Raw genomic sequence first — 13,725 nt, 5'->3', positions numbered from 1 at the left:
CTTTGCTGGCCAGGGCCCTTCTGCAGCCAGGAGAAGGCTCAGAGGAGCCCTGCTCTTGGTCACTGGCCATAGCACCAGGCCCCACCCCCACCCCCGCCCCTGGCCCACCCAGGGCTCCTGCACTATGGCTGCCAGGGTTCCCCATAGAAGCAGGCAGGCTCCTGAGCACCTCTGTTAGCGAAGGAACAGAGGGGACACTCAGCCAGAAAAGACCAAGTGGGACTCGACCCTCGGATTCCCGTCACCCTGCCCCAGGGCATCAAACTTGGATTTGAAGCCCCTGAAATGCCTCTTTTTCCAACTGTGTAGTCATTTATCTGTGATGAATACAGACGAGATGAAGGTTTAGTTCCTTGAAGTGAATTGTCATTGAACGACCTCAAGAATTTTAAAATAGCTTTTTTCCCCCGATCATGAAAGGCATACTCACTTTGTGCTTGAAAAAAACCAAAACAAATAAACCCAAATCACAAAATACAGAAACGTATAAAGGAAAAGTAAAGATGACTCATGATCGTATCACTCACATACGCCCACCGTCACCTTAGGGAACCTGTGCTGGTAGGTTATTTCTATACAGGCATGAAAACCTGACCATGTGCCCGAGGGCTTTTTCTTGAACCAAAATAAGAACAAGTGATATATTGTTTTTAACTTGCTGTTTTTGTCCTAATAAAATGGATGAGTTTCCAGGTTAACAACAGTAGATCTATATTTTCAGCTTTGGTTTGCTTTGGAAGCTGCCTAGTATTTTGCTGCAGAGATATAAACATTTTTAAAAAAATCAATTCCTATTAGTGACCACCTTGTAATATTAAGCTTTGATGAATTTATTTTTCACTTTAGTTATATTGACCTGGGTTTTTTTTTTTTCTGAACTTGAATAAGAAAATGTGAAATATTTCTATTTTTTAAAATGTGCTTTATTTTTTAATGTGGTAGATTCCTGGGAGTGATTATATCATCTCCTTTATATTTTTTGTTATAAATTAAATGTTTAATAACATTGTTTTGAAACCACTGGAATGAATATGATAATGCAGCTTTCAAAGGAACTCAAAATCGGAGCTTAGAAAACTCTATACTTTGGAGAACCTCTTTAGATAGTCTTCATTGTACCTACACAGAATTATCAATCATACCTATGCAAATTTATTTCACTTAATTAAGTGTGGAAATTTTAGTTTGTAAGATATACACAGGCAAATATCACAAATGTTTTTTCAAAGCAAGGAGAGACAGTAATTCAGATTTTTCCTACCTACTTTTTATATGTTCACTTGCTAAAACAGACAAGAAATTTGAAACTTATTTAAGGATTTTGAAGTCAATAATGTTTGCTCTTGAAAACTCCCACGTTTTTCTATTTTCAAGGCCCTATTTTAAAGTCTGGTCCTTATTTGAAAACAAAGCAAGTTGTAAACACAATATTGAAAATCCAAGATAATATAATCAGACTCTCCCCGTTTAATGTTAGGACAATCGGGTTCAAAAAATATTTTAGGAACAAAATCAAGGAACAAATTACAAATTTTGAGGAGAATCTCTCTGAAGCTTTATTTCAGATTAATAGATTGATAAATAGGGTTGATTTTTGGAAGACATATAAACTTTCAATGCTTTGCAAAATTTTTTAAAGTTTAAAATTAAGACCTGTGTTCTTCTATATAAGTCTCTATCTATGTTCATGGGCATTATTCTGTAAGTGGTTTTTAAATTTCCCCTCACTACCTACCCGTTCTCCTATGCCAAAAGATATATTTTATTTTATTTTAGCTAATAAAATTTATGCTCAAAAATCTATCTTAAATACGAATAAGAGAACAGTTCCCTTATTCAGGGAGATGTTTGTAATATACTGTTAATTGGGCAGAGAAGAAGGATATAAAATCGCACATACATTATGTTATGTGAAAATTCAAGGGAAGAAATATAAGAAAATGAGCAAAAATCAATTAGTGGCCAGAGTGGTGCAAGGGTGGATTTATTTTTCCTTTTTCCTACATTCCAAGTGTTTTGTGATTTTATTTGCTTATGGAAAAAAAAACTCCGAAATTAAAAGACATTATAAGCACAAAATAATACAAAATCTATTTAATCTTCTCTTCCAAAAATATTTTGGTTTTTTAATGCTTATTAAAGTAACTTAAGTTCATGGTGTAAACATGAGATACTTCAAAAACTGTAAATGAGGAAGTTAAAAAATGACTGCAATTCCAAAATTTAGTCACAGTCACCATTAACATTTTGGTGTATGTACTTTCACTTTTTGTAAATGAATAATTGTTTAATCGGAATTCAATTGTGTAATTGGAATTCAAGTATACATAGAGTTTTTTTTTTCTTTCTCCTTAAACATCATCAACATTTCCCATGACATTATATTTGTTTCAAATATATTTGTAATGGTTAAGAGACTTCAACATGAATAGCCTATAATGCATATCATTATTTTACCATTTTGTCAACATAAGCTGCTTTCCCTGTCTTGATTTTACAAATCATGCTGCATTGCACATCATTGTACATAAAATTTTCACTTTTCTCTGGTTATTTCCTTGAGGTGAAGTCCTAGAAATGAAATGACGAGGTCAAAGGATAAAAACATTTAAGAAGCTCTTCCTGTTTTTTGGAACTGCCTGACCAAAAGGTGGCTTTAATTTATGCACCTGTGGGCAATGAAAGTATCTTTTAATTCTAAAAAAGGAAAAAAAAAGTTTAAGATTTTAAAAGATAAAAACTACACCTCATTGTTTTTTGTTGGCATGCTTGGTTATTGGGAAGGCGCTCTGCTCTACTTGTCGGCCAGCTGTTGCTCTGTGAATTATGTATTCAAGTCCTTGGCCCATTTTTTTTCCCTGTAAGGATGCATTTATTTCTTATCCATTTTAATCAGTTCTCTATACACCAGAAATATTATTATTTTAGTTATAGCATTTATGAAAAATATTTCTCCATATTGTTCTTTCAGTTTTAATATTATTACCCACTTTTGTCACACACAAGTTTGCATTTCACATGGTAAAATATGTTGGCTTTGCCCCTTGTGATTTCCTCCATGGTTTTTACGTGTTAAAAGAGCATGTATGTACTCATCAGAATGTTTCAGCTAGATTTTTTAATGTCTTTTTTTAAAATCAGTTAACTTTTTAGTTCATCTGGAATTATTTTGATGAATGGCGTGAAATATAAATGAAGGTTGACTTTTCCTAAACATCCAATTTTTCCATTATAGTTACTAATATTCTCTTTGCCCATTAATTTGTGATTCTTTTTATCATGTGAGACAGTTGTACAAGAGTCCACTGTCTGGACCAATCTCTATTTTATGGATCGATCTGTCTCTTCTTGAACCAACATGCCACATTTACATTGACACCTTATCTTTTCATATTTGGTATGGCAACTTTTCCGTATCATTGTGTTTTTCAAAAACGTCTTAGTTATTCTAATTTATTCATGTAGATGAAATTTAGGATTTTGATACCTATTCCCCAAGCACGTGAATTTTTGCTTGGTACTACATTTGTTCAGTCTCCTCACCCGGCATCACGGTGTACCTGTAGTTTTCCTATATAAATCCTGTTCAAATTGTTAGAAATTCCTATTTTTAAGAAATTGATGCCTCTTTCGTGTTCTCACTTTCCAGATGACAAAGAAAAGAAGAAACAAGGGTCCTGCCAAACTCCCACCCTAATTTCCACCTGTGGGTGCTGCCCTGTGACCTCCACCAAAGCCCAAGTAAGAGTGGAGTCCTTGAGGACTGAGGAAAAACTATCCTTTGGAAAAAAATAAAATGGAAATTGCACTTAAAAGCCCTGTCCAGGCTATTATTGTTGGAATAACAGAAAGAAAGTGGTATTTTTTTTTTTTTTTTTTTTTTTTTTTTTGAGACAGAGTCTCACTTTGTTGCCCAGGCTAGAGTGAGTGCCGTGGCGTCAGCCTAGCTCACAGCAACCTCAAACTCCTGGGCTCGAGTGATCCTTCTGTCTCAGCCTCCCGAGTAGCTGGGACTACAGGCATGCGCCACCATGCCCGGCTAATTTTTTGTATATATATCAGTTGGCCAATTAATTTCTTTCTATTTATAGTAGAGACGGGGTCTCGCTCTTGCTCAGGCTGGTTTTGAACTCCTGACCTTGAGCAATCCGCCCGCCTCGGCCTCCCAAGAGCTAGGATTACAGGCGTGAGCCACAGCGCCCGGCCTGGTATTTTTTTTAAATGTTTTTGTTTTGCTATTATTATTGGAGTAACAGAAAGAAAGTGGTATTTTTGCTGTTGTTGTTGTTGTTAATGCTTTTGCTTTGCTATTCATCCCATGCACGGCCACTGGCAGAGCTCTACTGCGGACCCTGAGGACGTTCGGATGCCTGTTCCCGGCGTTCGCGGCGTGCGTGGGCCGCCTCACCTGTGGCCCCACCTGCAGACGGTGATGCTGGAGTTCGCGGCCTGCGCCAGGTGGCGGAAAGGTGGCCAGTGTCGAGTGACAAAGCACCCCGTTTTACCCTCGACTTTCGTGGGAGGCTCGGGGCGTTTCACAGGCGCACTCTGTCGCCCCGGACGGACTGAAACAGCTTTTTAGGAGCCGCGTTCGGAAACGTCTCCCACGCGGATGACACACAGAGCTACAGACCCGGAAATTCCACGCGCAGAGCCCGCTGAGGTTCTTGGATACCCATCGGCCAGTCGTCGCCGCAAAGGGAGAAATCCAGGGCCACGGGGCGGGGCTTCGTCCGAGCCAAGCCCCGCCCACAGCCGCAGCCGCGCATGCGTCCGCTCCAGGGCCGGCGCCTTCTGGACCCTCGCGCGTGCCGTTCTTACCCGGCCTGCCCCGCGCAGCCGCTCCCGGAAGTGGGCTTGGCGTCCTCAGGAGCGGTGCGGAGGTGCCCGAGCCTCGCGGGTTGGCCCTGGCCGCGCAGGGTGGCAGGAGCCCGGGGGGCGGGGGCGGGCCGCTGCCGCCATGGCTGGGAGCCAGGACATGTTCGACGCTATCGTGATGGCGGATGAGAGGTGGGTGGCGAGGCCGGACCCCCGCCGCGCGTTAGGTCCTCGCTCAGCTGACGTACCGCTGGCTGCGGGCTGCGACGGCCGCTAGTGCCTGCGTCCTGCGGGCGTGCGTGTGCCTTGGGAGAGCGCCTTGTGACCCTGAAAACAGGGGACAAGGGTGGGGCCGAGATGCTATTGATTCTCCTTTACGCCTCGGCCCCCCCTGCGGGGCCACGTGCCCAGCTGCTCTTCCAGACCCGCCTCCCCTATCAGGGGCTGCCCCTAGCATCTGCTCGGCTGGCGACTCCCTTCCTCCAGGGACGCCCCGGCCTCTGGTGGGACAGAACTTTGCCATCTGGGAGCTGCCACTTTTTCTTGTTCATGAATCGTAGGACATACGGCAGTATTCACGGACATGCTGATGAATGTGACAGACGTCATCCCTTTCCCTCTAGAGCCCCCTGGGAACACCTAGTGCTATGACAGCAGGGGACATGTGAGTGGCCTTGTGGCGGACGTCCAGCGCCTGGCCCACGGGAGACGTCAGTAGATGTCAGTTAAGAAAGCAAGTGAACAGTCAGTCGCTGACATTTGTTTAACACTACTATGAGTCAGACACTGAGCTAAGTGTTCTTTCGACTCCAGTCATATATCTTAGTCCTACTTAGGATGTAGATCCCATTACTCTCTCTAATTTACAGATAAGGAAGCACAGTCACTTCCCAGGGTCACACAACTAAGTGGGGAGCTATACACTCAGCTTCATGAGGTGCATCAAAAAGCTCCTTTCATCTTTGGTGACTGTAGGTTAAGAGTGCCATTTCCACCGCTGAGCCCCAAAGGTCAGTGCTGTCCCAGATACATCATACTTTTGTGGTGATCTGATGGCATTTCTCTCTTATTCTACTGAGTTATGAAAAGCCCTGTATATGTTGCAGAGTTTTTGTTTGTTTGTTTTTGGAAATGATTGACTTGAGTGAGTGTTACTTGCAGATAGAACTTTAGCTCCTTAACCTGGCTTCACACCAGACCTCCCTAGGAGATTTTGGAAAATAGATTCCTGGGCATTACTTCAGACTTGTTGAATGTTGGGGGGAGGCTTTTGAGTTCATATCTTTAAATTTTCCTTGTGTGTTTCTAGTACTCCACCAGGTTTGGTAATCACTAATTTAGCCCTTCATTGTAGACAAAGAAAATTGAGCTTCAAGAGGTACAGTGACTTGCTAGAGGAGAAACTTAGGAAATGCTAAACCTGGAACTGGAGCCTGCGTCCTGTGATTTGAGTTTTAGGCTTTTTCTGCTATACTTTGTCTTGTCTTATCGAGTCTGGGTAATATAAGAGAGAAAGGTTTCTCTGGGAAAAAAATACTCTTTCTCATGTTTGATGAAGTGTGCTGCTTCTTCACAGGTTTCATGGGGAAGGGTATCAGGAAGGCTATGAAGAAGGCAGTAGTTTGGGTATAATTGAAGGAAGACAATATGGCACGTTACATGGAGCTAAAATTGGATCTGAGGTAAGTAGGGACACCCCACTCGGGAATGAATCGTCTTCATTTATGGGATATAATTTACTTTGATGTTCAGTATGATTGAGTCAGAATGTCAGGGCTCTCAAAATTGCAGTCTTTGTGGGAGTTAATAGATTAGATAGGTTTTTTTTTAAGGGACAAGGTCTTACTCTGTCGCCCAGGCTGGAGTACAGTGGCACAGTCATAGCTCACTGCAGCCTTGAACTCCTGTGCTTAAGCGATCCTTCTGCCTCAGCTTCCTGAGTAGCTGGGACTACAGTTGTGTGCCACCACACTCAGCTTAGATAGAGCATTGATGAAGAAATATTGTTTGTATAGAACAGATAAAGCATGTTACTGTATAGAGAGAGTTAAATTATGCAGGCTGGTGAATGAGAAAACAAGTTCTTGGTCTCCGTAGTTTAGAGTATCCTGATGCTGTCTGAAGTCTTTTGTTTCTTTTTATTTATTTATTTATTTAGACAGAGTCTCACTCTGCTGCTTGGGCTAGAGTGCCGTGGCATCAGCCTACCTCACAGCAACCTCAAACTCCTGGGCTAAAGCAATCCTACTGCCTTAGCCTCCTGAGTAGCTGGTACTACAGGCATGCACCACCATGCCTAGCTAATTTTTTCTGTATATTTTTAGTTGTCCAGCTAATTTCTTTCTATTTTTTTAGTAGAAATGGGGTCTTGCTCTTGCTCAGCTGGTCTCAAACTCCTGAGCTCAAATAGTCCTCCCACGTTGGCCTCCCAGAGTACTAGGATTACAGGCGTGAGCCACCACAACTGGCTTGTCTCAAGTCTTAAGCCAGCTGAATCCTCACCCAAAAAATGGTGAAGCTATTCCTTTGTCATGTGAAGATATTCCATTTACATTTACCTTGAAATTATATAAAATCCATCATTTTTCTTTTCTTCTTGCTCTTTTTTTCCTGGATTGGCCCTCACTTGCAGATAACTGATCTTAAGTGACAAGATCTGAGTTGAAGCAGTTAAGACTGTATTAGGTAGCTGATGCTGCAGAACAGGCCCCCACAAAATGCATGTGCTTAAACAATAGCAAACATTTATTACCTCACACAGTTTCTGAGGATCAGGAACTCAGGAGCAGCTTCACTGGGTGGTTCTGGCTCAGAGTGTCTCATGAGGCTGCAGCAGGAATGTCAGCCTGGGCCTGACTGGGGCTGGAAGAGCTGCCCCTGAGGTGGTGCACTCACATGACCAGGGGCATGGCCCCCTCCACAGGGCATCTGGAGTGTCCTCATGACATCCAGTAGCAGGTGGCCCAAGAAAGCAAGCCAGGCAAAAGTGACATTGTCTTCTATATCTTGCCTCAGAAGTCATGTGCTGTCCCTTCCTCCATATTCTGTTGGTTATACAGGCCTCTACTGCTGGTAGAGTGTCAAGGGGACTGCACAGGGCACGAGTGCCAGGGGATGAAGAGTACTGGGGCCATCTTGGAGGTGGGCTGCCCCACTGATGATTTTACTTCCTGACTTCTATTGCTGGTGCTCAACAGGTACTTCCAGAACAATGATATGAGCAGCACCATTACCCTCTGTTTTCACCTTTCATTTTGAGAATTGGTGATCAGACAAAGTATAGCTAATTGCTTACTAATTTCACTCTTAAATATCTTTTCAATTCACAGATCGGGTGTTATCAAGGTTTTGCTATTGCGTGGAAATGTCTCTTGCACAGTTGTGCCACTGAGAAAGACAGGTAAAATTGGGGACTTCTTTTGCAGCATATGGACCAGGAGTTCTGGTTCTATAGTTTACTAACGATGACCTTGGGTCATTAATCTGTCTGTTTTCTCATCTGTAAAATGGAGAAAATAATAATGTCAAACTTGAATATCGTTAGGAGATTTAAAGGAAATAATAAATAGGAAGTGCCAGATATATTTTAGGTGTTCGATGGATACTGGTTGTTATTACTTCTGGAAAGAGTTCTCATATTCTCCCGCCTTTTCCCTGGAGTCATCAGTGCACCACGTGGCTTTTGAATACCCTGCCAATAAAATTATGTTAAAATTCATTATATCTTCTCATTCTTCTTTCCCCTGAGCTTCTAATAAACAGATTACAATAATCTTGGGATGACTTGGGCTCAGAAATGGTGACTCCATTGTCACCAGTTTTTTAATATAGCCAACTATATGAAAAACTCTCTGTTAATGAGATTATATATTTAAATGTGCTTAACTCAATTCTGGTACTTGTAATCACTAAATAAATGTTAGCTATTATTTGAATTGTTTTTAGCCTTTTAAAACTATCCTTTCTATGTTCTACCTACTTAATGCCCTGTGACCCTGTTTCATCTGTCTTCGGTCTTAAGCTGGAAGTGAACCTTTAGGTAGAAGGTATAGGTGGTCTGGCCACTCTGCTGCTTGTGGGAGACAGAAAAACTGGACTTTGCTGGCACTTTGCATCATTCTGACACCTGGTGGCTTTGCCTAATATGAGAGAGGCATGAGGGGAGTGGACAACAAACAACAGGAAAGGTGGCATTCCCTGTCTGTGTGTGACTTGTCCTTTTATGTGAAATATTTAGAATTTCCAGAATGTGGGCCACACCCATAGTCAAGTGTAAGAACAGGGGTGCTTGCAACTGAGTATGGGTGGCTCTGTCTCCTTGGATGAGCAGTTGGGAGTTGACCAGATTCTTATGTTAGCAGAGGGACACTTTGGGGGATTTCCTCTGAGTACTAGGAGCGGTAGGGCTGCTGGGGATGCAGTTGGAGTCGTCGTTGGCAGCCTGTGCCACCACTGGGTGGCGGTCAAAGCTGAACCTGGCGCTTGACTCTAGGCCACAGGAGGAGGAGAGGCGCTGTCTTTGAGTTTGTCCCCTGCCTCCCCTTCTCCGTCACGCCAGTCTCTGGCTTATGGAGAAGTGCTTTCTTGTGTGTGAATTGGTGCCACACCAGGAGGTTGCCAGCCCTTGCCCCAGAGCAGCGTGTCCTAACGTCTTAAAGCAGTGCCCCCAGTCTAACAGATAGAGAAGGAGCCACTGTGGTCGACGAAGGGCTGGTGGAGCCCTGCCAGACACACCTTGCTGCCGCCTCCACCACACCAGCGCTACCCGAAGGTTTCTTTGGAACCTAAGGCCTTTGTGCTCGGGCAGCGGTTCACAGATGTTTGGATTTTATTAGTCAGTATGATTTTTAAAAAATGGTAAAGAGCTGGTAAAGGATCTTTTACTTTTTAGTTTTTCCAAATCAGGATATTAAAAGAAAAACACCTGCCATCTGTGTTGTCATTCAGTAAAAGAATGAGTATTTTTTTTTTTTTTTTGAGACAGAGTCTCACTTTGTTGCCCGGGCTAGAGTGAGTGCCGTGGCATCAGCCTAGCTCACAGCAACCTCAATCTCCTGGGCTCGAGTGATCCTTCTGCCTCAGCCTCCCGGGTAGCTGGGACTACAGGCATGCGCCACCATGCCCGGCTAATTTTTTATATATATATCAGTTGGCCAATTAATTCCTTTCTATTTATAGTAGAGACGGGGTCTCGCTCAGGCTGGTTTTGAACTCCTGACCTTGAGCAATCCGCCCACCTCGGCCTCCCAAGAGCTAGGATTACAGGCGTGAGCCACAGCGCCCGGCCAAAGAATGAGTATTTTAACACCAAAGAAACCACAGAGATTGATATCTCAGACGAAGAGGTGGGCTTTCAGTCAAGTGACTAGCTTTTTGAAAACTGTGCGAGACGTTCCCAGCCCACATTTGAGCCGCCTGGCGGACCCTCGTGCAGACGGCACTTGCCGGGGCCAGGTTTGGCACCAGCAGCCATGAGCTACTCACTGTCACACCCTCCCCCGTGCGCTGACTGACTGTGAGCCTGGCTGGGTGTGTTCGGAGTCACGTCATTGACCAGAGCAGAATAAGTCACTACTTGCAAAGTTGGAAATGGGTGGGACTCTTTGTGTCTTGTTAGAATGTGGCCATTTCCCACATTTTGGCATCTGCCTTCAGTCTCCCTGGGAACCAAGTACTTTGTTGCTTAAATTAACTTGCTTTGACCTTTCACAATTTTGCACTTTCTCAAATAGGTAGCAATCTTAGTTAAAAAACTGGTTTGCCATTGGCGAACTTACTTATCTGTGTGTCTGAAAGCACTGACTAAGTACCATTAGCATGTATGCAGGAGGTCATGGTTGCTTTGAATAGCACTTGATTCGTGCCAACAATCAGTTCTTTAAAATTCCCATTTATCAAATGGCGAGCACACTGCAGACACTCGGATGCTCAGGTGTGGTGTGAGGGAGGTGCGCTCCTTGGGATCCTGTGGTACATGGAAAAGGCCTGGACCACCCACCACACCTGTGAGAGTCCCGGTCTCCGGGATTTGGTAGAAGCTAGGAGACTAACATTTACTGAGCGCCTACTCTGTACAAAAGCCCAGGCTTCACATGGGTTATTGAATGCTCTTGAAAGCCTGCCTGTGAGGTTGCTGTTACTCTCCTCCTTTTACAGATGAAGACGCCGAGGTTCAGGAAAGTCCAATAACCAGTATGTGAGAGCAGCCATACTCATGGCCGCCCTGCTCCTAAGTGTGTGCCTTTTCTGTAGAACCGCCTTGCCTTCCCAGCAAAGCTCTCTGTTCTCCTTGGCAAGGAACCTCGGAGCCCAGAGACTGATCTCTGCCCTTTTGGGGGAGGGGGCTTGCTGGTTTACCTGCAGCTGGACTCCAAAGGCTGCGGGCACACACTCCAGATCCTGGAAGATCCCAGATCCAGAGCAGGCCTGCTCATGCCCAGCCACTCTCCTTCTTGCCTAGTTCTATCTGTTCCTGTGTGTGTGACCTCGAGGGCCAGCGTGGCTCGTGGGCTGCCTCAGCTGCTCAGCCCCGTAGCTGGGACAGAGGCATACCTGTAGGCTAGGAGCACACCAGCTGTCGAGGCGCTGGGTGTGGGCAGAAGCATGTTGCTAGGTAAATAAATATTTAGTGTAATGAGACAATAATCACCCAGCTTCTGAACTGAGACTTCTTAGCACTTAAGCAATCAGCATCCTTGTTACATAAGCTAAGCCTCCTGTGTACCGAGCACTAAGAGTCTTTATTTCTGTGCTTTACAGCAGAAAGATGAAAGTCTTAGAATCACTGATTGGAATGATTCAGAGATTCCCTTATGATGACCCCACTTACGATAAACTCCATGAAGACTTAGACAGAATTAGAGGAAAATTTAAACAGGTTTGTGACTGCATGCTTTTTTTTGCTCGGAGCGCTGCATTGTGTCCCTCTCTGAGACGCAGCCCGCACGTTCCCTGGGGGTTCCCTGTGCTAAGGGTCTGGGGGCTGCGCGTGCCGTGCGAACACTCGGCCGAGGCGAGTCATCTGTGTGTCGGTGTGGGAAAGCTGAAGGGTGGTGGAGAGAACAGGTGCTAGGAACTATGCGAGGTCTGGCAGCGTGGACAAGAAAAGCTGCAGCTAGAGATGGTTATGTTGTTCTAACTTGTCAGTAAAAACACGTAAGTTCTAAAAATATCAGCTCTTCTCTTTTGTGTTTTCAGCTTTGTTCATTACTCAATGTTCAGCCGGACTTTAAAATTAGTGCGGAAGGTTCTGGACTTTCATTTTGAGGATGACAGATGAACAAAGACGAAACATCAAGGAACAGATGTCCGTATGTTAAGTGTTTAAAAATGTGATTAAACGCCAAACAATGATGGAGTATTCATTGTTCCGCAGGGAGGGCTCCAGTTTGGCCAGTGAAAGGGCTTCCTTCCCCCTGAGGTTTTCTGCCTGTGTTGCCCGGCACCCCCGGGGCCTCTGCACGCACGCCTGTGCTCTGTCGGGCCTGTCTGCCCTGCGTCTGTGGGGGTCCCTGGCGGAGCCCTGGCCGGGCTGCTCACCACTGGTCCAGTCTGGTGGCTTCTCCTGTCCTCCCCAGCAGGGCAGGCCTACTGGTCCTCGACTGAGGTTGGCTCTGGATAGAACCACCCCTAAGCCTGGACTCAGAGGAACAGTTTTTGTTTCTTTAATGAGAGAGACAGGGTGGATGCGAGCTGGGTGAATGACAAGTCACGGTAAGCACCTTCATACCTGCTGAGCCACGTGACGCACAGGGCGTGTGCTCGTGCCTCCCGCGTCCCACGAGCGAGGTCTCATTCCCATCTTGCAGATGAGGACGCTGAGGCCTGCCCGGATTGCTTGGTCCTAGGTCACCCGGCAGCAGAGTGAGGACTTCCCCCAGACCACGTCTCTCTTCACCGCAGTGCAGTGTGCGGGCGGCACCCGCAGAGTTGGGGACCCTGCCCTCGACCCCAGGTCGCAGGTTCCTGCTGTGCCTCACAGAGTGTCGGCGAGCCCACTGCGGCCAGCTTGCCTGGTACCTGGCCGGGAGGAGGAGAGGCCAGCCTGATCCTGAGGGGGCCCGGCACGCCTGTCACAGTGTCCTCAGTGGGAGTTGAGCTGTGCAGCATTAAAAAGTGGTTAATGGGGAAAATATTTTGAACCAAAGACTAAATGTCAGGCCATCGTTATTATGTGGAAACCTCTGGAGCCTCTCATGTGGACACTGCGTCTGGACACTGCATCCTTACTACCGATGGGAGCCCTCTTGTCTTGGAAGGCATCAACATAGGCAGCGAGGCTCGGGTTATCGGAGTGGGTGGTTCTGTGGACCCCCCACCAGTTAAGTGGACACGTTACGGCACATGTTAATACACCCTCCCGAGAGTGTCTCCAGGGTCACCACAGTCCCCACATGCTGCCTGCTTTCCCTGCCCGTTGTCCCGGAGAGCACATCTGAAAGCAGTGTGTGAGATGATGAAGGGGTCACCATGAATCCACTCAAGTTTTTAAAGTCATTCCAGAAGGTCTCAGGAGAGCCAGTCAGGAGGACCCCGAGGCAGCGGCAGCACGTTCCCACCCACGTGGCCGCCCTCGGAAGGGTGCTTAGGAGGAGAGAAAGGGCTTTTCGTTTTTGAGGGACAGGCCCCGAGCTTTCTCCTGAGCTGTGGTCAGTGTGTGTCCGGCTGTGCGCTTCTCACTGGCAGCATCGCCCCGGCCCGGAGGTCTGCCTGGCACCCGCCCCCAGTGCCTTCGCCACAGCCGCCGCCTTCCAGTGAAGGACTCGGCGTTCTCTCCAGGTGGCGGGACTACAGGGGCCTTTGCTGTGGTTTTCTTTGGTGGGTTTTTATGTTTTTTGTGTTATCCATTTTGATAATGTATTATCTTTATAATTGAAGGAAAAATAAATAGCATATTTTAGAGCAAAA

General features: G+C 45.6%; 1 protein-coding gene across 1 annotated transcript; it reads left to right on the top strand.

The window, feature by feature from the left end:
- The first annotated feature begins 4,738 nt into the window (after nt 1–4,738).
- On the top strand, nt 4,739–13,725 carry LTO1 (LTO1 maturation factor of ABCE1). Its single transcript, XM_012757671.3, has 5 exons — nt 4,739–5,010; nt 6,395–6,500; nt 8,148–8,218; nt 11,578–11,695; nt 12,016–13,725. Exons 1-5 carry the CDS (start codon nt 4,961–4,963, stop codon nt 12,082–12,084), a joined length of 414 nt encoding a protein of 137 aa, XP_012613125.1. The 5' UTR covers nt 4,739–4,960; the 3' UTR covers nt 12,085–13,725.

Source organism: Microcebus murinus, chromosome 4 (genome assembly GCF_040939455.1).
Source record: "Microcebus murinus isolate Inina chromosome 4, M.murinus_Inina_mat1.0, whole genome shotgun sequence".
NCBI lineage: Eukaryota > Metazoa > Chordata > Mammalia > Primates > Cheirogaleidae > Microcebus > Microcebus murinus.
Note: the sequence above shows the minus strand (reverse complement) of the source record. Positions and strands in the feature narration are given on the sequence as shown.

Bases quoted from the DNA above. Each gene is read 5' to 3' on its own strand.
- LTO1 (XM_012757671.3), top strand. From the start codon at position 4,961: ATGGCTGGGAGCCAGGACATGTTCGACGCTATCGTGATGGCGGATGAG. The intron at 6,501-8,147 runs GTAAGTAGGGAC...TTCAATTCACAG, and splicing joins GAGCTAAAATTGGATCTGAG to ATCGGGTGTTATCAAGGTTT. The intron at 8,219-11,577 runs GTAAAATTGGGG...TGTGCTTTACAG, and splicing joins TGTGCCACTGAGAAAGACAG to CAGAAAGATGAAAGTCTTAG.